Source organism: Ambystoma mexicanum, chromosome 1q (genome assembly GCF_040938575.1).
Source record: "Ambystoma mexicanum isolate Mex_15411 chromosome 1q, UKY_AmexF1_1, whole genome shotgun sequence".
NCBI classification, from domain to species: domain Eukaryota; kingdom Metazoa; phylum Chordata; class Amphibia; order Caudata; family Ambystomatidae; genus Ambystoma; species Ambystoma mexicanum.
The window spans coordinates 652,377,367-652,400,860 of record NC_090922.1 but is presented as its reverse complement, the minus strand read 5'-3'; the positions used below and the strand labels follow the sequence as shown (position 1 = coordinate 652,400,860).

The 23,494-nt window shown below is 43.7% G+C and overlaps 1 protein-coding gene across 7 annotated transcripts in view; it reads left to right on the top strand.

The window, feature by feature from the left end:
* PTPRC (protein tyrosine phosphatase receptor type C) overlaps positions 1–23,494 on the top strand; it is an 846,024-nt gene that overhangs the window by 226,656 nt on the left and 595,874 nt on the right. For 4 of the 7 annotated variants that reach the window (XM_069641236.1, XM_069641235.1, XM_069641233.1 and 1 more), the window contains exon 4: positions 22,908–23,063. The exons of the other annotated variants lie outside the window; for them this stretch is intronic. In XM_069641236.1, the coding sequence (XP_069497337.1) occupies positions 22,908–23,063 (156 nt within the window). The remainder of the gene's footprint in view (positions 1–22,907; positions 23,064–23,494) is intronic. 7 annotated transcript variants of the gene reach the window in all.

The following is a 23,494-nucleotide window of genomic DNA, read 5'->3' as shown; positions in this document are numbered from 1 at the left end:
ATAGACTACCAGGATCAAACGTGAAGGAGAACAACCTAGTCACTAAATACCAAAAACATATTATGACCCTGGTTAGCATTGAGCTTCTACCATGACCCTTTCTTATACAGGTGCCGTAGGAAAGACACATATACTCATGGACTCATGGATTGGTAACAACATGTGCACTGCGTTAAAACATTATTGGAATGAATACATGAGAACCGAAAATGCATAAACGGACACATATTGAATTGTTATAAACATACACTGACAATACCAAATGATAGCGCGCCACATAATGATGGTCAAGTTATGACCAAATAAGCACCCCATGTGGATCCTAGCAAACCAAACACATAAATGACTGAACACATGATTCTGAATGGTAAAATGAGGATCTGTAGTGGGCAACTCCACCACTGATCCATGTTGTTGAGATTCCCACAGCGCTGCCCACATCTTATCCACATGGAGGGGCTGGGGGAGGGGCGGCTATGGGTGGCAGAGCTCTGTTTTACCAACAGTATTTATTGTGTGCGGCCCGTCGAGTGTTCTCCACAGAGAATCTGTGCTAAGCTCGCGAGGGATCCTGGGTCGATCTGAGACTGGTGTATCCTCCGAGGATTGCAGCGAGTCTCAGTCAGCCCCATCTATTCTTCCCTTCTGCCCGCCTGGGCAGGAATGATGTCCAAGTAGGGGGATGTATACATTTGCTTGACTTGGACAGGGGTGGGCATATGAATGTGACCTTTCGTGTTACTAGACTATCACAATGTGGACCACGATGACTTATAATGATTCTCGATTTTCTTAATTGACAAACGCTGTGTTTGTCCTCTGTTCTTTTTGCGACTCTTTTTCAGACTCCCACACCACAGTACCCTTCATTGTCTCATTTACATATTGTTCAACACAAACCATTTACTTGTCTCATTGTGGCCGCTTTCCTTCCCTCCTTAATACTTTTCCTATCCCTGCGTTTTCTCTTTCCTGTCTAATATGTGCACTATTGCATTTCAAAACATCACCTGCCTCCACGTGCTCCCTTTTCGGGCCTCTATGTTTTCGCCATTTTGCAAGGCATGCCTCACCCCACTGACCCATCTAGTCCTTTCATAGGCCATTGTCTGAACCTCCACTTGGCAACAGTAGACGAAGGTCAAAAAGGACGCACAGGCAGGCGTGCTTTTTCTCCTTCCCTTTTCCTTCTGGGATGTTTCTTGGAAGTTTTAATTGTATGTAGTAAATCTAGGGAAGGGTGGTTTAGGGAAGGCCCTAACTATAACTGACGAGACGGATTTGGCAGCAACAACAGCAACATCTTCACGAAAGGTATTCATGGCATTCCGCCAAACGGAATTTTTTTTCCTAAAAAAAAAAAAAAAAAGGAAAAGCAGACCTTACTGATGACTTAGATTTGTCTAATATTTTTCAATCCGTCTTGGCTGCTTGGCTGCAGCATTCCCTTTCCTTTCTTCTGCAGAATGTTTTGCTACTCCCGCAATCATTGTATCCGTTGACTCTTTGTTTAAGTACTGTTAAATTCTGGAACAAGAAGGCCAGATTGATTTTAATGATAAGGAAATCCCCAAATTGATGATGGATAATATCCCATCTAATACTGATGCAAAACCTAATATGGATTATTGCGGTACCCAGTCAATTTCCCAAAAATATTTCAGAGTGTTACATTTCATAGCAAGCATTAAATAAATATATATAGGGTTGTGGGGTAAGTGGTTAAAATGGGACGGGATGGGGTTGTGGTGGCATTATAAGGATACAAATCCAAGGGGTCTTGAGCGGGGGGGGTGTCAAATAAAATAAACAAATCTGTGTTTTTCAGTATTTTTATCGCAATTAAATGTGCCACTCTGAATTTTCTGTTGGTAAAATCACCTAAAACCACCCTCACTTGCCCACGGATCAGAACACAGGGACAGAAAGTGTGATCCCCTTCCCTGTTTTCACAACTGCACCCCCTCTCTGGGTGCATTACATGCAGTGCTTCGATGTCTCATAATCCTTTACAACGCAGATTAACTGGTGTTTGGAACAACTCAAATTATGTAGGAGAGTGAACAGCTATATATTTGGCGACAACTGGCCTGATTTACAAAAACATTTTCAATGGGCCTTTCCTATGCTAAAACATTTTTGTAAATCAGATCTCAATCTCCATTTGCTAATTTTTCCAAGCAAATATGTGACCTGAAAATGGATGATCAGATTGACGTCTAATTAACATCCCACAAAGGGAAGGTCTGTTTCAACTATGATGCAGTGAGTCTATTAATACACAAGCGGCCTGTGCTACCCATTAAATACTAATGGGGATTGCTCCGAATTATGAAAGGATAGATGTGCGAGCTCCAGTTTCAACTGGTGTCAGGACAAACGAAATACATGGCAAAGCAAGATCCAGAAAATGGAAGCATCAGAAATCTGAGCAGTCGGGTCACCTGAAGAAAAGGCGTTCGCATCTGTTTCAGGATGCTGGCTTTGAGGCGACAGTGCAAATCATGTACCTGATGTACTTGTGTTACGCAGCACCGAATCCCACATCGCATTCCGTCACGCCCTGAAGACTTTTCTGTTTTAATTCCGTTATCTTGATCCTTGCCTCTTGTTAGCGCCAAGATGCCTTCGCTCTTATGTTGCGCTCTATAAATGTTGTTAAGATAAGATAAGTTAATAAGATTGAGACTTTGCTTTTGTGTGATAAAGTCTGTAAATTGCCTCATGACACGTTATTACCCAATAAGATTTTATTTTAAAAAGAAAGTCATATTCAATGGATACCAGTGACATCAGTTGATTTATGACAAACTAATGCAATCTCTTGACAGTCAACAAAATGATCTTCCGGCCCACACTAATGCAGACTTAAACTCAGCAAGTTGTAAAACAGAATTAGATTTTTCTATTGCAGAGAATCTTGAATCTTTACTGAACAGACAGACATCTGCAGACACTGAGATGCAATCTATCCTAACCATTGGGAGCTCAACCTTGTCTATTGATCAGAATATAAATTGCAATTGTGCATTTGCCTGGAACCCTTTTTAAGGAAGGTTTTGCACCTTTAATTCGACAACTGGTTTTGGATGTTTTTCATCAAGTCCCCTCTGTTACAGGGTCCACCAAGAATAACCACAAGGACGCCATCTGTCTAACCCAGGGTGCGCATTTGGGTTCTTTACAACAAATGGTCTGCTTGGAAAATTAAGCCACATTATCGTGTAAACCAGAGTCTTGAGGAATTTGGTGCTATGGTCATCCCTCTCTCTGTTGACTTCCCTAGCCTTTTCCATCCTCCCTAGCCCAGTTGTCCTTAACAGGTTTTAGTAGCCCTGCCAGGTGACCACTACTGCCTGTTGTTCTTCCTAGCGCTAATGGTGTTCTCACTGAAATTATGGCCTCCTAACTCCATACAGGCCTTTGATCTGTCCGTTGCCTAGGCAGCTTAGATTCCTTGGGAACTTAGGGATGGTGCCTCCTTCCACAGACCCATTACTCGCTCATGGTCCCACCTGACCCTCTACTACACTGGGTCCCAAGATGTAATCCTGCCCACCACACTTCAAACCCTGTAGCTCTTAGACTCCTCCTTCCTACTTCCACCCTTTGATTTTCCTTCTCTTCTCATTTCCTTCTCTCACTAGTACCACTACCTCCAACTACTCTGCTGCTCTCTCCGCTGTTATTTTCTCTTCCTCCTTCCTACTACTCAGTCTCCTTGCTACTACTACCTCTGTGTCCTTACACTACTCTTTCTCCACTAACGCTCCTCATTACTACCACCTCTCTACTACTGCTACCACCTCTCTATACAACTACTCCCCTCTACAACTACAACGCTACTACGTTTCTCTGGCTCTTCTCTCACGACAACACTCTACTACCACTACTTCTTACTACTGGACTGCCCCTCTCTCTCCCACTACTATGCCACTACTCAAAGTACCACTGCGACTACCTCCAGCCACAATTACTGTTACAGTTGTACGGAATTCTATATTTTGTATTCTGCCGAATACAGAGCGGAATAGTTACTTTTTAATACATAAACTGGTGAGACAATAAAAGTATACTTTGTAAATTAAAACCACGCTTATAAATATGTATCCGCATTCTGTATTTTATTTCTCTTTTTTGTTAACTATGGAATGTGCGTGAATGAAAGAACACACTGAAGGGTTTATTTCCTTGTGCATTCATGGGTGATCCTTCCATGTAGCATGGCTGTGCTAGGACCAAGTAACTAGGAAGAGCCTGTGGCAAGAAAATGCAAATACACAATCACTGAGAGAGGAGCGTTTGGCCTCATCCCTTCAAAAGTTTATTTTGGGCCTGTCCAATCTTGCCTTTTGGCTCTAGCCAGGGCATTGAAACACAGTTATTACAGCAGCTACCACCCTGCTGATAGCTAAAGTGCTTCTAAATGCAAACATTTTAGTTGCTAAAACCATCACATAGGTTTTCAGCAAGTGAAGTAAACACTGAAGAATAGACCTACGTTTTCAGATAGGTGATTTCTTTACAAATTCCTCCAGCTGAAGTTTTCCCTTACACGGTAGATGCTAGGGTTAAGGCTTTTCTTTGCAGTTTTAGAACACTGAAGCTAGCACTCCACCCACTGATCTATATTTCATGCTTTCTTTAATTTTGCAAAGCATATTTTCGGTAACACCTTGTTTCCTTTCCAGTAAATGCAGATGCCGTGCCTGCCCCCTGCACAGTCTCCCCAGGGCAAGGAAAGAAACACCTCCCTGTTCTATCCCTTATTCTTGTATCCTATGTTTCCAAAGAGCAAAACATTTGAAGGGCATGAAAGTAGCAGCAAGAAAGCCCTGATTCTCCTTTTCATCAGAACAGATGCGGCAAATACACAGGTATCCAGAAATGTATCTGCATTAAATGTGATATCTGCATGGGCTGAATCTGCAGCCACGTGGTTTTGCATTTGTCATCATTAGGCAGGGGCCAGGGCCAATACCCCTCATCCCCATTCTTCAGGCTCTTTCCTCTGCTCCTCACACCTCTTTGATATGGCTATAAGTGCCCAATCCGGCACTAGGCATTTCCATGCGAGGCAGTCCCTGGAGGAGGAAAATAATCAAATAGCATGAAGACTGACAGAATTCTTGGAGCATAGAAAAAGATCGATAATCCATTTATCAAACAAACACTCCCAGCAGCACTCAGGCAGTCTCCTGTACTGAAATTCGGATTTGAGTGAAAAAAAAAAGTATTCGGCCGAAGCCGAATATCACTTTGAAAGCCGGAATTGGGCCAAATACTTACTCAAAGCTGAATTTCGGTGCACCCTTGATTACTATTACCTCCTCTTATTCCTACTCTATTCCTATCACACTTAGCCCTTACTCCCACACACAAACGCTCCACAGACCCCTCTCTCGAGTAAACCCCACACTCCTTACATGCTCTCCTCCTCTGGTTTCTCAAACATTCTTCTCCACCCAGGGGTGCACTGGCCTATAAGGTGCTCTGGAGATTTCCCGGTAGCCCTCGGCACCCTGAGCCTCTTTTGTGCGGTGGCCTTTTTTATTTCCACATGTTCTCATAAGTAAAGGGTTGGGCTTGTGGAAAATGTGTAATATGGGGCCACTTTGAACATTATTTCAGGGCCTCTTATGGTTCCCAGTCCACCTGTGCCTCCACCTCATGTTCTCACCCAACTAACCCGCACTCACCCATCCCCAAGCATACCTTTAAAAACACCACTCCCCCTCCCAGGATTGGGCAACTTACCCTTACCAATCAGTTTACCTGGCTCCAGGGGGTGTCACAGGGGAAGAGTTAGGAGAGGGCTAATAAAGGCTTTAACAAGCTACCTCGCAGGCTGACCTTCATTAAGTAATTCCCTGGTGGTTTAGTGAGTTTATTCTTGCTAATGTGCCTTCAAAGAGGATTTGCTTCATAATCATTCCCTGGTGGTTTAGTGGGATGTCGTTACTACCTTCCTGGAGGCCTTTCTCTATTATTAATATACCTGGTGGTCCAGTGGATTCCTCTTTCACAATGGGGAATCCCTGGTGGTGTAGTGGTAGCTTCTTCTAACCGCAGTCTCCAGCATGCAGTGTCTGCTGGAGCTCTCTGTTGCTCCACACTACTGCCTGGTTTTCACCACCATGCAGCGACCCTCCTGATGCTGGCTCCGCCCCTTATAGACTTCTAAGGATGTGTACCGTGCTGGGACTGCTTGCAAGGCCCGGCTTCTCCACATCTCGCTGCGTTGCTCCTTGTTCGGGCATCGTGTGCATGGCAGAAATGTCCCTCGTGGCTCTGGCTCTCTTTCCAACTCCCGCTGTCCCTCGGCGGTCTTCTTCGGTGGCAGTCATCGCTGCAGGTCAGGAGGGGCGTCACACTAGCATTCTGACTCCCTTTGGTGTGTTCGGCTCCCTCCCCCTGTGACACCTCACTAAGGGTGATTAATACATCTGACGTTGACTTTGTTGAATATGAGGGTTACACAAATTAATCTTTAATATGACCATCCTTGAGTCCTTGCTTTATAATCACTCCATGGTGGTTTAGTGTTAAGTTGTTACAGCCTTCCTGGACACCTTTCTTTATTTAAAAACAGTTCATTTTACCAACCTTATTATGGCACATGGTCATGGCCTATGCTTGATCGTATATGAGGCATTCTTTGGTCAAAATAATACAAATTATAGTGCTGTTAAGGAAAAAAAGGAAACACAATTCTGCTATTGAATATAATAGACCTAAATGGGGCAATGTAACAGTTGAATGTTGTACACAAGATAATAGAGATAAGAATCACTCAGTCTGCTATCAGAATCAAAATGTCAAGACAAAAACTTTGGATGGGGAATGGCTATGAATCTCGGATGTGTTACAGTCACAATCTAAGTAGCCTTTGATGGTTTGCATACATGCTATACATTGCTGCCATGGAATTCTCATGTATTCAACAGTGATATAAATAATAGTGAAAGATTATGCTACGTTTCTTCCTTTCACTTGATTACTTTGCAGAATTAGCTTTATTGTCTTGGGTTAACATTGATGGGTTTCTTTTCAAATTTAAAACCAGCTCTAAATGGTGCTAGAGGATTCCCTAAAGGATGCTTGTTATTTCTTATTAGCAATTCTGTGCCTTTTGTGTTGATGTATTACATATAGTTGTAATGAAATGCAATGTATTGGGCTTCATTGGAAATCATTGACATATACAGAATGTTGGTTGATGTTTTCTGAGCAATACCTTGCTTTCCTTGATTTTGAACATAACAGAGACCTTAAAAATGAGGTTTGATAGGGGTTACAAACACATTATTTTAGTTGATGTTAACAGTGCTTGTTTTAGTCAACAGCAATTTTAGGGATGCTATTTTTTATAAACTGAACATACCACTTGCTATTACATCAAAACAAGGGTCAGCCTGGTATGATTTACGATCTTCTTGGGGCTTGGTCATGTTAAATGGAAGGATCAATGAGGATATTCCTCCTAAATATACTTCGAGTTAATGGGAAGTACAGTCCATACTAGACTTTATCTTCTTTTCTACAAAGGCTTTTCATTTGTTTACCTCCATGAAAGTTGTTAACACTGCAGTTAGTGACAATGCCTTTATGTCTGTGAAATTCACTGCTGTTCCTATGTTTTGACAATACATTCTTTCTAAGGTGCCGTAAAGTGATTTCCTCTCTAGATAAACTATAATGGAATCAATATAACGTTGACCAAATAACAAGGACAGTGTAGGAGTATGATATATAGAGTGGAATGCCAACAAACTGTTGATAACTTATCGGATTTCATGAATATATTGATGAGGGGTTTAAGCCCGAAATTCTGTCAATTGATTCCGTGTAAGAATAATATCACTTATTCCCAATTTGATAAAGTAATATCTGAAGTGAAATTGTGAATGAGATTAGCTTTTAAAGATCTACTTTTACTTGATAAATGGGATTCGTATGCACAGGATAAGTAGAAAATTATACAATATTAAAATATTAGTATAATGGCTTATTTAAAAAAATACATTACAAAAAAAACAGCTGCTTTCTGTTTGATCAACTAACAATACCAATGCTTTTTGGGCTCTGTTGACAGATACTCTTGACAGACAATCAGTTTTACAAACACACGCTGTCTCTGAGACTAGTTGCACAACATATCATATTTTACCCACTTGTACATCATGGAATGCAAAGGGGTTTTGCCCAGTTGTACACATTTAGCTATCTTAGATAACTGTACTGTAAAGAGAAATGGGATTCAATAGTTTTTTCCTCCCTTTATGCAAATACATTGAATGGGGTTTTCTCCCATGACAGGATTAGTTCAGCTATTATCAAATTGAAATCACCATGTACCCAGGGTTCAAGTGGACTGTCTAATGTTGTTTTGGAGGCTGATATTCCATGATTGACAAATGGATTGTCTATGTTGTTATCATATGTATTAAGATCATTTTGTTTTCCCATGAGATGGATGGTCTGTTAATTTATAAGAAAGGTTGCTATAGTTCCTCAGAAAATTATCGACCAGTTGCATTACTGGACAAGGCCAGTAAAATATTCTGTTCAGTTTTATTTGATTATTTAATTGGAAATAAATGCCTGACTATATATCAATCTGGACTTATTTAAGCAATATGACCCGAGCGGCGGGGGCATTACTGACTCAGGTAATGCCCCGGGGCCCATAGGTATAGGCTCCGAGTGAAGCAATGGCCTTACCTGAGTCGGTAATGCCCCCGCCGCGAGGGTGAGATTGCTATTAGTACCCCAGCCCGCATTATGTGCGTGACCGGGGCACTAAAAGCATTTTTTTTCTGTCCCGAAACGCTGCAGCGTTTCGGGATAGAAAAAAAAAGAAACAACCAAGAAAATAGCCACCATGGAAAGGGGAAACGGAGTCCGTTTCCCTTTCCATGGTGGCCATCGGGAGCAGACGTGCTTGGAACACAAGTGTTCCCAGCGTGTGCGCTCCCGAAAAACGATCAAAAAGAAGGTAAGTGGGGTTGGGAGGGCGGGAGTGGGATGGGGGAAGAGGGAAAAAAAAACATACCTGCGTCCCTGGCGGGGGACGAGGGAAGCCCCCAGCCGTGTTGGTGCGCAGAGCGGGGATCGCCGGGTACGCAGGAACAAGAAGGTAAGTTGGGAGGGTAAGTATGGGGGGGTGGGTGTTAGGGAGGGAAGGGAATTAAAAAAATAAAATAAATAATAAGTATTAATATCTGACCAGCCCCTTTTCCACGGCTTAGACAGGGGTAGAAGACTTTTTTTTTGTTGGTATGTTGAGGGTTTCCCGTTGACATAGATTGATCACTTGAAGTACTTGGGTTTTCACATAAGTCACTGCTATGATGTGAGTTTTTTTTTATGAAGATAAGGAAAAGGCAATCACTTGATTAATATGTTTTGCTAATAGGCTTAATTTTAAATATGGGGGCTTTCCCCTACTATGGGGCCATGACTGGCCAAAAACAGATTATTACGAGCTTTCCCAACTATGAAAAATCAAGCCCCTCGTCCCAAAAACAACTGCTGTCCATGCCTTGGTCCTCTTCCACCTGGGTAGTGGTAATAGCCTTTGGGAAGGCCTTTTTGGCAAGGACACTGGCAACCTTAAGATGTATCCAACATGCTGCAGCACAACTCAAGAAAGTAATTGAACTACATCACCCTGACCCTTGTATAACTGCACTGACTCGCGCTACAATCACATATATACCACTCCTGTGGCATCACCTACAGAACTGTTGACTTGAAGTCCTTACTCTACCTCGCTGAGAAACGCAGCATCCCTGGAGGCCTATAATCCATCCCAAGTAAGAACATGTGCAGACTTGAGCACCTTTGGTACATGAAGGAACGAAAAAGAAGATATAATTTCTTCTCTATGCCCCAAGACCCTGAAACTTCCTCACTGTCAACACCCATCTCCCCACCCCTTTGTTTATACATTTCAGGAGCTAGCTCAAGACTATCCTCTTCAAAGATGGCTCCTCCCGAACACCTAGACACACACACCCTATGCTGCCTTCTGAACCTGAGACTTCTCCCCTCTGTTTCCACCCCTGGTTGCTTGTACATCCCTTGCTGCCAAGGTCCACACCCTCCCTGTTGTTAGCGATTGTTAGGAAGAATTTTCAGTTTTGTGCCAATTCCCTTCAACCTTAGAGATCCTGAGCTCTTTTGTTGGACTTTAGGACTTTTTAATTTCAACCCTGGAGGGAGTGAGACCTTTTTCTCATTCTCTCGTGTTTTGATCTAATTTAGATTGTTTCCTTTGTTTTTGGAGTCTGACAAACTCCATAGGCATCTACTTTTTTTTTGTTTGGTGACACACAGCACCTTCAGTGCATTGTCACAGATAAAGCCTTCAGATTTCTCATAAGGTTTAATTACCTTTTCTTAGGTGAACTACAGTTCCCAAGAATAGTAAAGTGAAATTGACTTTACTTGCCTTTCTCTTTGAAGGTCCAGCACACCCCATCTTATGTGGAGTGCTGGGGGGTTACTTAGCAGCCCCTTTTTCTACTTATTTTTTAACATTTTTTTATGTTACCCTAACTACATTAAATGGCTGGTGGCAGTGGTTAATTTTTCTACCATTGTGCTTTCTTTCTTGGGTTTTACTATGCACGCCAAACCAGGTTTCAGCCCTGTGTTCATTGTGGCTTTGGTGGGCTTCAGTACTGAAACCCGCCTCTGGCTCCAGTGTGTTTGCAAGGGCAGGAAGTGAGGGAGGTGCCCGAAACTCCCCTTTCCGTAGTCTCCACGGAAACCTGGATGCACCCAGTCCTGATTGGCTGGCTGACCCCACCCTGCTGTGTGAGTGACAGTTAGGCTGTGCATTCATGGGAGAAACCTGCTTAAAAAGTGAGGGGTCTTGGACTAAAGACTGAGTGACCACTGGGAAGAGCAACCCTATGACGAAACTGTGAACAAAGCTTGCTGCATCCTCCTGGAACATTTAACTGCCTGGTGAAGCCCTGCTGCTGTGCTGAAACTCCTTTTTCTGATCAACAAGAGAAGCTCTAGAAAGGACGACTTCTTCCCTTGGGTAAGTGGGACCAACTAACCCCGATATGAACATTGCTGGAAGACCTTACCCAACTTGCTATACTTCTTTGCTGCTGCTGGAACTAAGTGCCAGGGGTTGAGAAATCCATAGTCGAGTGCAACGTCTGTAAGCTGGCCAAAAGCTCCAGGAGTCTCCTGAGGACCCTCCTGAAGCAAGACAACCCAAGCTCGAGTCACTTCATCAGAAGTGCAGGACTCAAGGAGTGAAGGAAGCCCAGCCAGTGTCCAAGATCTGCAGTGGTGCTGTTTACCGAGCACTGAAACCATGAAGTGCCGCTGATCTGAAAAGAGCCTGTAGCTGCCGCCGACCATCAAATTGCTGCTGCAGCAGTCCCCAGACATCCTCACTCTTGTCCCCACAACTGAGGCCCAGGAACACAGGATCTGCATCATTGCAACCAGACAGGATCCAGCTGGATCCTCTTCTTCTAACCAAAGATCCTGTTCTTGACTTTGGGGTACTTAGTCATTGTCTGTAGCTTGCTCTTCTCTGTTGAGTCTTACAGTAGCTGCTTTTCTAGAGTTGATATCAGCTCTAACTTTCACAAGTATAACAGCTTGTGACCCTAAAGTGATTTTTCTTCAACAAACTCTCTAACTTTGTGCAAGACTTTTACTATCTAAGAATTTCCTCAGCTCCATAGACTTTGCTCCAAATTACTTTGGCTGTCCTGGCTCCATGTAGACTATTCTATTCCATTGACTTTCATTCTTACTGTCCCTCCTAGGTGATGCACTGGTTTCAAACTAATATTGCTTGGAAAGGTTTTTTATCTAGACTTAATTGGAAGATTTAAAGTGCTCACATGCTCTGAGAACATATTTAACCTTTTTCCTTCCTTGAACCTTTCCTTTCTACCAACCTCAGAATGTACAAATTCAAAGGTGATATATAAATGCCATTACTGTCCTAGCTAGTGAAGTCACCTCAGGGTGTAGGAAGTGTGTATGCAGCACCTCTAAAGAGTATCTACTTGCTTTGTATCGATTCTGAGAAAATATTTTGAAGTGTATTTTTACTGTTGCACATTGCCCTTTTTAAAGAATGCTTATTTAAAAAAAAACTGTTAAATTCATAAATATATAATATGCACTGTATCACTATTTAAAATTGCATTGTGAAACCTAGGCCTTTTCTCCCTCCATTCAGGATTCTCAAACGTAGGTGTGTTTTTCCTGCTGTTTTTATAATATGCACTGTATCAGTATTTAAAATTGCATTGGAAACCTAGGCCTTTTCTCCCTCCATTCAGGATTCTCAAACTAGGTGTGTTTTATCTCCCGTCTTAAAAATGTGCATTTTGTGAGCTCTGTAATCAGGAGTGTAGTCGTCCTGCCCTATTGCTCAACCTGCTTGCCTCTCGCTGTCTTGTCTGCCTACTCTAGTGTCCTTCTCGAGTGTCTCCCCCTCTCCCTTCCACCTCTCTCCTCTCCCACCTACTCTATGGTGCTCTCTGTCTCCACTATCTTTTCTAACTGCTTCTCTATTGACTGTCCTACTATCCTCACTAATTATGGTAGGAAGAAGTTTAAAAAGGATATCCTGGTCTCCAACCCAGACCTCCCTATCACTGATACCTACACCAGTGCCTCCGCCAAGGAAGTCTCACCGACATCCTCTTTGTCGTTCCTTCGCCAGACCTATGGACCCCTCATATGGTCTCTGTGCTCTCTCCTTTCTACTCTTCTCCGATTAATGATGGCAACTGTTGGGACGCCCTCCTGGCCTCCTTCCTCTCCTCCAAGGTCATCAATAATGTTTACTCGAATGGGACCATCTTGGTCCAAGGCCCTCAGGCCAACCTTCACCTCTTTGATAGATGCTTTCCGCGCCTCATCAATTTCCTTTCTTCTCCTGCTGTCCCCTCTCCCCCTTCCTTGGCTACCTCGCCTCCCCCTTCTGCTTCCTCCGGGGCTATCTTACCTTCTACCTCCCTCTATGCCCCCTCTCGGGCTCCCTCTACACCTCCGAAGGGCATACCTCCGATATGTACCCCTCCCCGGAAGTTCTTCAAGGATGGCAACCTTCTCCATCTGCTGTCAAACACTCCTCTGATATCTGCCGCCTTCTGGAAGAACTTGACCTTGATGTCCTCGGTCTCACTGAGACATGGCTCACGGCGAGCTCTGTCACTAGCTTTGACACGCTCCTACCTGATGGCTACAAGATCCTCTCAGCGTCCAGGTCCAACCGAACTGGTGGGGGAGTAGCTCTGATCTTCCCAGAGTGGATTCCTGCCTCTGTCACTTCTACACAGGCCTACTCCTCTTTTGAATGCCTCGTCTGCAGGCTCTCTCTCTCCCCTAGCCATTCCCTTACTGTGGCTACTATCTATCGGCCACCTGGTCAGATCTCCTCCTTCCTTTCTGAGTGGGCGGACCTCTCCTCCTCACTCCTGGCCTCGACTACTGAACTCTTTCTTGGAGACTTCAACATCCACCTGGATGCCTCCTGTCCTCCCTCTGGACTCGTTCGTGACCTCTGCGACTCTCTCTCACTCACTATTCTCCCCTCTGGCCCGACTCACTCTGCAGGGCACACTCTGGATGTTCTTATCTCCTCTGGCCCCCTCTTTACTCCACTCTCCTGGAGTGATCACTTTCTCCTATCCTCCCACCTCACCCTCCCTACCCCTCAGGCCAAGCCACCTCCATCACTGCCACCCACCTTCTCCGTCATCCGACCCATGAAGTGCATGTCAGTTGAGGCTTTCGCCACCACCTTCTCAACCCCTCCTCCCCCTTTGGCTGACTCTCACCCTGACACAGCCCTCTCCATGCTCCACTCTTCTATATCCGATACTCTTGATATCCTTGCACCTGTCATGAGAATCCGCATGAAGCCCAAAGCCAAGTGTAACTCCTGGTATGATTCAGATCTTGTCACCCTAAAACGCAAGTGCAGGGTGGCTGAGAGGAAATGGTGTGCTTCATGTTCATCCTCTGACAAACTGGCCTGCCGCCAGCTGCAAAGGCAATACCGGCTCTCCGTCCTCACTAAGAAGAGAGCTCATATCCAAGCCCTCATCTCTGTGGCATCTAACAACTCGGCTGAACTCTTAAAATCTGTAAGGAACTGGCCAATCCTACCACAGTCTCTACCTCTCCTGTACCTTCCCAGGCCCTCTGCACGGCACTGGCTTCTCACTTCATTTCTAAAACTCAGGACATCCTGTCCTCGCTCTCCTCCTATCGCCTCCCTACCTCCATTACCTGCTCCTCCTCTGGGCCTCCTGCAGCCACCCCCCTCCCTCCTTCTTTGCCTTTCCCCTTTTCACTGCAGACAAAGCTTCTAGACAAGGCAGATCTGTGAAAGTCTTGTCGAAACTGGTTCACCCCTGTTCCTACAAAACGATCAAGCACCATATCGACTCCCTGGCTCCTGCCCTGGCTGATTTCTGCAATCACTCCTTCGCCACTGGAGTCTTCCCATCCCCCCTGAAGTACTGCCCTGTGCACCCTCTTCTTAAGAAACCTTCTGCCGACCCCTCCTGCCCTTCTAACTATCACCCAATCTCCATCACTCCCTTCCTGGGCAAGCTCCTGGAGAAACTGGCCATCTCCCAGCTGAATCTCCACAACAAATCTGTTGATTGTCTTCATGACCATCAGTCTGGCTTCAGAGCTGCCAGAAGCACGGAAACTGCTCTCTTGAACATCCGTGAAGACCTGCACTCCAACCTTGACTCCAACACCCCATGTGTCCTCATCTTGCTTGATCTCTCTTCTGCCTTTGACACTGTCCACCATGCCATCCTGCTCAGCCGTCTCCGTGATAACCTGGGTATCACTGGTCAGGCTCTGGCATGGCTGAACTCTTTCCTCTCCGACCGACCCTCCCAGGTCCAACTCAGGTCCTTGCTCTCCAATACCTTTTTCTCTACCTGTGGTGTCCTCCAGGGATCTAACCTCTCTCCCTGGCTTTTCAACCAATACCTGGCACTCCTTGCCCACCGCATCACCGCTCTCTGCCCCAACTTTCAGTGCTATGCGAATGATACTCAGCTAATTTTCAGGCTACCCTCGGCCTCCTCCTCACCTTCCCTCATCTCTGACTGTCTGTCTGCTATCCAGGAGTGGTGTTCCGTCAATGATCTCTGCCTTAAATCCAGTAAGACTGAGATTTTACTCATTGACACACCCACTCCCTCCTTCCCTGCAGCTCTCTGGCCGGCCTCTCTTGGCCCTCTTCCTGCTCCCACCTGCAAGGCAAAAAACCTCAGGGTCATCTTCGACTCACTCTCTTTTTCCCCCTCACATCTCTGACGTCTCTAAGAAGTCACACTACCAGCTGCACCTCCTCAGGGGTATTCTTCCTTCCCTCTTCTTCCCCCAGAAGCTCACCGTCTCCAGAGCCCTGGTTCTCTCTAAGCTGGACTATTGCAACAGCCTCTATCTAAATCTGCTTGCCTCTACTCTCCGCCCTCTGCAACTTATTCCGAACAGGACTGCGAGACTTGTCCTTGGCTTCAAGCCCACGATCGTACCTCTCCAGGACTGAAATCTCTGCACTGGCTCCCAGTGGCTGCAAGGATTAAGTTCAAAACCCTTTGCATTGTCTACAAGGCCTTCTGGGACCTGGGGCCACCCTACCTTCAACTCTTTCTTCCCAAATATCTTCCTTCTCGAGCTCTTCGCTAATCCGCCTCCAACTCCCTCAGGGTCTGTTGCTTCTCCAAGCAACGAGTTGGTGGTAGATCTCTCTCCTCGACAGGGGCCTCCCTCTGGACCAGCCTTCCTGCCTCCCTGAAACTTGAGGAGAACCATATCCAGTTCCGGAAGCACCTCAAAACCTTCCTCTTTGCTTCTTCTTTCTCTCCCCTTGCTGAATTCCTGGCTGAAACTGCACTGGCTACCTGGCCACCCTTTGTGACCTTGGGCCCAGGCATCGCCATTTGCACACCTGCACTGCCTCCCTGGCAACCCCCGCACCTGGGGACTGTATTCTGTATCCCTACAGTCCTCCACCAGCACTGATGTCTGCTCTTACCTTTCACTTGCCAGCATCCGGCCGTTTATTTATCTTATTTATTCTATTATCCCATGTACTGCACTTTCCCATCTCCCATGTATTGCACTTTCCCCTCTCCCTCGCACTTTTCCCTTTCCCCCTTCCAATGCACTTGCGCAATCTGAATGACACCTGGCCTAGTAAGATCATCATCTGTCTTCCCTCTGTTCCCCCTCCCTTGCCTCGCCGCTCCTCAAAACACTTGTGTATAGGCGTGTTATAAATGCCATATCATATCAAGGCATATGTCCATTGGACCACTGGCGGTAAAAAATGTATAACTTATGACCATTGGTACACTGCCTGTAAACAATGTATAATTTATGCACGTACCCCCCCCTGTAACTAAGTCACATTCTTGAAACAGCGCCGCGATGCCTCCGGGCTGCCAGGCGCTTTACAAATATAAAAATAAACAAATTAAAAATATCATATCATATCAAATAATTATTTTAACTAGAAACCTTGAGTGTAAGTGTTATTTGGATAATTGTATTGGTGGATTTGATTGCTACAGCTCTACAGATGTCTGGCTGCTCAGTCACACTACCAACTTCTGTAGTACAGACCTATACCAATAAGTGGGTTATCCAATACCAAGAGGACAAGGGTTGTGTAGTCTCCAAAAGGGTTGCTACACCAATTCTTGCCTAACAGCTCCCCATGCCCTTGTTTCTCAGTTTCCCTCACTGTGCCCTTCCCCCTATGACTTGTAAAGCACTCCCTTGCATCCCAAAGCTATGTTTGTGCTCAATAAATACCATAATAATAGTAATATTAATAATAATAATAACGATTATGAATAAGCTGTGTTCACAGAAGATGGTTCCATCATTCTGTTATGGAATTACAATTACACTTCTTTTGTCGGATCAGTATATGGATCAGTACATGAATCTATGGAAAGGTAGCGTTTGGAAAGATCTTTACGTTTACTGAAACCAATTCCAACTCAAGCAATTAATTTACAAGTGGCTACATTATCTATGTATGCTTTGGATATGGAAGTCATATATACAAATATGGACAGCTAAGTCGAATACTCTTTAATTCCAATTAAGGTCCATTGAGGATATGAAAAAAAGTACTTTTCTAGTTGAGTTTAAGATTTGTAATTACTTTTCTATTCAGGCCAATTTTGGATCCTTTCATCCTCTATATTGAATGTTTCATTTTGGGATTTTTAGAGAGAGAGATATTTATTTGAGATTTAAATTGTAACTAGAAACATTTGAAAACTAATATTTTTAATATCTGATTTTGCCAGCTCTTATCCTTCCCATTTTTATAAAATAAAGCTATATAATGAAGTGCCCTGCATGTTACTGAATTGAGTCTCACATGTACTTTATATTCAATGTTATATTCTGTTATGTTGATTTATATGGAGCACCACTACCACCCAAGGGCAGTCTCCTGGCACTCATGTGTCTCTGCAAGAAAAGAGGGCGGGGTGTGTTAGTGAGGATAGGATGTTAGGATAGGTTCAGAACCAGGAGAAGACTAAGTGCCTTCGAAGTGTGCTAGTGTTTATGTTGGCTTGTAGGCAGTGGTCAAAGTGTACATAAAGAAGTAGTGGAACTATGTTCCCTGCTGGCCTGCTCCCGTTCCCCACAAACCCCATCACCACACCACATCCTATATGCAATCCAAACCCCCCAAAAAACACATCTGCTGTTTAAGGGAATGTTTAGTGCAGTGCAGTGTAGTGAAGTGCAAGTATCAACTTCTTCCTACACTTTTATTTTAAAACAAAACCATTCCAGAACGTTAAAAAAAAGGATAGGAACAGTAAAACTGTTTTTTAAATAGGAGAGAAGCACCGCTCCCACCCGCTTCGACCAATGGTGGAGGGTAGTGTGCGGTTTGGGTGGAAGTACGTTTGTGTACACCGGTTAGGTATATCCATAAGGGGGTCCATTGTCACGGTTGTCTGTAAGGTGTGTGATGGAGTTATGTTGGTGTGGGGGTGTGTGTTGTGGATGGATTGATGGTTTAAGTGCACTGGTATGTTCCGCCTAAGGTTATGTCCAGAGTCTCTGAAAGTTAGTTCAGTGTGAGATTTCAATGAATGCTAGATGTGTCTATGTGTAGTGTGGCTAGCCCATAGTCCTGTATAGTGACTTAGGTTATGTTGGAGGAGCAGGAGTGGGGAGGAATGGTTAGTGCATTGGTTGATCTCACCAGTGCTTCACAAGTACATCTTCAGCACAAATCCAATCGCAACTCAGTGGTACCCTTTAACACTCCTAGTTGTGGTCCGTTGGCCAGCCCTGCTTCCTCTCTAAGCATAGAGGCTAACTTTCCCCACTGTTCCTTTGAGTGCAATGTGCTGGTTGCACCTAGTATGCTACTAGTTACTCGGCCGGGATTTTGCAGTGAAATTGTGCTTTGGTCTGTTGTGAGATTGGCTGCTAAATGGAAGCACGGCTGGTTTCAGTAGATTTTGAGGAAGATATGCACGACTGAGCTGCCCTAATTATCTTGGTGGAGCATGTTTAAACTAATGCATCAGTTTAATGTGTTACCTGGCTGGTCTTTCCTGAATGCATACATTTTGTGTGTAGGGTGTCTTTCCCTGAATCTGCCTGCTTTGGTGCAGGCTACTCTTCGCCAATCTCTCTTGCTGTGGCGCATGACTGGGGAAGGGCAGGGGATTGGGCGGTGGGGTCTTTTTGGTCCTCTTTGATTTTGCCACTGTTATCTGTTACCACCTCCCTTGGTGTGTTTAATCGAATTGGGTCTCGTGTGTAATCTGTAAAGTACTAGGGATAGTATTGGTGCTACAACTGTTTGTTACATCAAGGTTGCATATGTGGTTTCGGTATCGCATTGATTTGCCAACAGATGTTTTTTCAATGTCATTTTTTTTTTTAAATGACACTGAAAAACTCATTGAAAATGTTGGGCGGTGGGGTAAGGGATTAAAAGGGGCAAGGAGGTGGTTGGGGTAGAGTTTAACATCTAGGGAAGGGGAAACAAAGAATGTCAATGAGCTTTTTAGAAATAATGAGTTTGAAAAAAACATTTTTGATATATGTCTACAAAACAACATAGAACCGTGCTTTCAGTAATGCAAGTTCTGCTGTAGAACCCTGTTATATAGTGTTATCACCCGGTTCCAAGGGCAGGAATGCGGTGTATTTGGGCAAGTTATAGGCCAGCGCGAAGCGTGGGCCTATAACATGGGCAATGTGATGTTACCCCCGTTCCAACCCTTAGAACAGGGTGATAGCGCTATTAGCACTCAGGGTTACCAAAGCAGTAACCAGGGGTGTAAAAAAAAACAAATGCATTTTCATTCAAAGAATGGGGAAAAATAGTATTTTCATTCTAAGAATAGGACCTCAGGTGCGTTCCATTCTTAGAATGAAAATACTTCACTAAGATGGCCGACATCTTTGGAGAAGGGGGGGGGCTCCGTACCGAGCACCTCTTCTGTCTCCATGTTGGCCGTAAAGTGAAGCTGCTGCGGTGGGGGGGGGGCGACATTGCAAACAAGTAAGTGGGGCTGTGGAGGAAACAATGGTTTGGGTGGTGGGTAAATGATGCAGCAGGGCCTGGGAGGCAGCCGGCGGGTTCCGTGGGACACAGGCGCTGAGATTAGAGGTTCACAAATAGTCTTTGTTTTTATTTGTTATATATTAAATCACTTAGATTGTTCTGTTTTGGATCCTCTATTCATCAACTGGATTTTGTTGAGCGTGATCAATCTGGAGATGTTTAATGCTGGGGAATCAAGTTTCATTGACATTGGATTTACTGCGATTTTGTAACCCTATAATTTTATAATAGTATTTATAAAAATAATAATTGATGTTTTGAAGCAATATAACATATGCTTTTATTTATTTTGTTGTATTTTGCAAAATAGTATGTTTTAACATACTACGAATATATTAGTTTCTTTATGTAAGAATGTATTTTAATGTAAGGTTTGCTGCAAACCATAAACAATGGATACATACAATAAGTATCTCTTAAAGACCTTGAAATGAATGTACAGATCAAGTTGGTACACTGTTATTGAAGCATGCCTACTACCTTTTTTTTGTATTTTTGAAAGGAACCTGGGGTTTGTCACCCTAAGTTACCTGGGGGAACCCAGACGTGGACACCTTGCTCACGGTGCTCAGAGAGGCACAACTCCACCTCACTGAGGCCCAGCAAGGCTGAAACGCCGTGTCTGGGGTTGTTGTTGGTACTCTTGTTCAAAGGCGATTGCCTGGCATTTCGGTGCTGGACTGTCCTTGTGGGCGGGACAAACACTGACATGCAAATGGGTATTCCTCCTTTGTGAAAAGTACAGTGAGCAAAAAGCGATGGCTGCAGGCTCTCAAAGTGGGAAACAAACCACAGAGAGTATTATCATGCCATGTTCATTCTAGAGAGGGGCATATAGAGGGGCACCCGCTACCCCTTTTTTTGCACTTCAACAACATCTATCATTGCAACAAACAGAATGAGCATGGTTCTTCCTGGTCACCGTCTACTATTGCAAACTTTCAGAATAATTTTTAACTTGCGTCTTTCCACCCCCATTTCTCTTCACACAGGGCACAGTCGTACCAGTATCAATTGTAGGAAGGCATGGTATCAATAGTAAGACAGACATAAATGACCATAGTTCAAGGATGTTTATTGAATTTTTGCAAGGGTAAGATGAACACCTATCTAAATCTAAGATGAGAGCAAGGTACGACCATCAAATAATAAAGATGCCAGTCCTAGCGGGGTCGTTTCAACATAAAAGGGCCTATACTAAAAAACCTATTGCCAATCCTTACTACTAATTTGTAAATATTGTGTGGTGAAGATCATGAAAAAGAAAGAAATGTTCGAAAAACTGATAAGTCAGGATGATTTGGCAGTTGGCCTCCCTTCCCCACGTTTTCAACACGGGGCAAGGTGGGTCACTTGAGCAAAGCACACACTCTGGCCCTGCAGTATGAACATACAGTTCGATTTCCACACTTCAGGACCTTCTGTGTCCAAGCCTCTTTGCTCCTGGTAAGTCTGTTGGCTCGGAGGGCCTGCTGTACAAAAATAATAAAAAAAACATTCCTTTCTTTCAAGTAGGGTGTTCACCTTGCACCCCCCTCTGCCAGGCTCAGATCCTTTTTAACTCAAAAGTTCCACATTGGATCCCCCTCTGCCGGGCTCAGATCCCTTTCATGCCAATGTCTGAGAGTTCTTCATGGGTGACTCACAGTTCATCCCGGATCCCCTTCAGCCAGGCTCAGATCCCTGTCTCTTGGTCAATTAGTCTCCCTAAACTGGGCTCTGACCAATTGCGATGTACTTTAAACTATCAAAGACTTTTGAATGTGCACAGGATTTAGCAAAACCCATTGCATAACCACTTCAATCTCAGTATTCTTTTATCTCACACTCCGCATCAGTTGGATACCTAACAGAGATATTCAAATGAGCGCCCCATGGCTGCAGACCACTCTGTTGATGGTATCTTGGTTGCCATCTTACAGAAGCAATCAGTGGTAATTCCGATGTTTGAGAAGGGGAAGAGAAGTGCCTCCATGAATTACCGACTGATATCGACCTTGAACATATGCTAGAATGGCATATGTTAAGTCATGAACAGCTAGTGTTGTAGAACATGCTCAAATTCAAGATTGCTCATAACGGTATTAACGTAAGGTGGGGGCATGCTCAAACCATAGAAGTCCAAACTGTAAAACAAATATTGGTCCTCAAAACATTGAGAAGGGAAAGTAAAAATACTTTAATAGCCCTTTTTTCATTATATTATAAACTACTCTATTAGATGCAGCACAACCCTTCAGCTAAGCACTCACTCTGCCTCCTCTCTCAGATTTGAAGGCTTGCAAATTCTATCCACACCCAGGAGGTTGGTAGCAATGTCTGGCGATGCACATGGAAGAGCTCTTCCCCACTCAGAGATTCCACGCACATCACCTGCCATACACAGCCCGATAAGAAACCTCATGGTTTCCTACCAACTATCAACAACAGTTTAGACCACACCTTTACGTGACTACTACAGGAATCCAGCCAATAAGTCGATCACAACAATAGATGATGGCTATACTATTCAAAAGACATGATTTAAAAATGTGTTATCTTTGAACACCCTTTATTCCTTAACATGCCTTAAGTATGCTTCTTTCCTTTTCTGAACTTTTTCCTGAAGGCCATATTGTATAACTCTTTCTCAAATTATTACTATTCTGGAAAAATGTCTTTCATGACTGCTTTAAAGTGTAATTCGAGTGTTGCATTTGCAGTGGTTTCTCACATTCTCAATACACAAATGCTAGTGTACCGGATGCAGTAAAACGTATACATGTGATTAAATGTGATTCTCTTTTGTTTAATATTTTCATAAATTTCAATCTGTTTTAGAAAGCAAAACATGTTACAACCAATCCTAAAAAGATAAACATTACAAACAATGATATGGTTGATACAACATTTTATGAAAGCAAAGAGGTTTTCAGTCAAGATTAAATACAAGATCATTAAATACAATTTTGCGGACTGCAGAAAAATGCTTTGTTTGTACACATTTATTAAAACCAATATCATGTACATACAGAAACAAGAAATCATGCTTCCATATAAATGATAATTGAATATTTGTTCAGTTTGAATTGTCCCACCTTTTTTCCTGTAAGTATTTATTGAGCTTTTCTGTTCAATTCTATGTGCTGGAATGAGATACTATTTGTGTGTAACGGTTGTACCTTATTTAGTGTCTAGTGTAGGATTTCACATTGCATGTGTCTCATAATTAATTGGTGGAGCATTGTAAAATATTGTCCTTGTTCACTTTCTACAGGAAGTGCTCCGACACCCGACCTTACTCAGCCCTCTACCACGCAACCACCCACCACCATTAGTACTGCACCTTTTGATCCAAACAGCAATCCGCCACTCGTCAGCATGGCAGCCACTGCACCAGGCATACCTCACACCCGCAGGAACCAAACCTCAGGTTGACATTCTTACTGTGACAATGCATTTTTGAACAGGAGCATGAAGGAGTGTTTGTTGAACCTAAAATGTGATTTTTGTCTACAAGAAAATAATGTGATACAAGATGATTGACCTCCGTAACGTGGGCCGTAAATAAAGTGGAATCTCTTTGGCATGGGCTTAGGGTCTGGTTGGTAGTGGGAAGTGAAGGAAAGTGTAACACCTGTTTTGAAGTGAGTCCTCCACGCTGAAGGTTTAAAGGGGTGAAACATTCAAATTCAATTGCTTAAGTTGTTTTTTAAAGTAAGGAATGGGCAATGCAAATTTTTTTTTGTTAAAATGTTTGTAGTAGATATTTTTGCAGTAGAGACGGCCACATCAAACCATATCTCTGATCTAATGTAAAGGTTGAATGCGAAATAGAGTCTAAAGAGTGGTAAGCACCCTGAA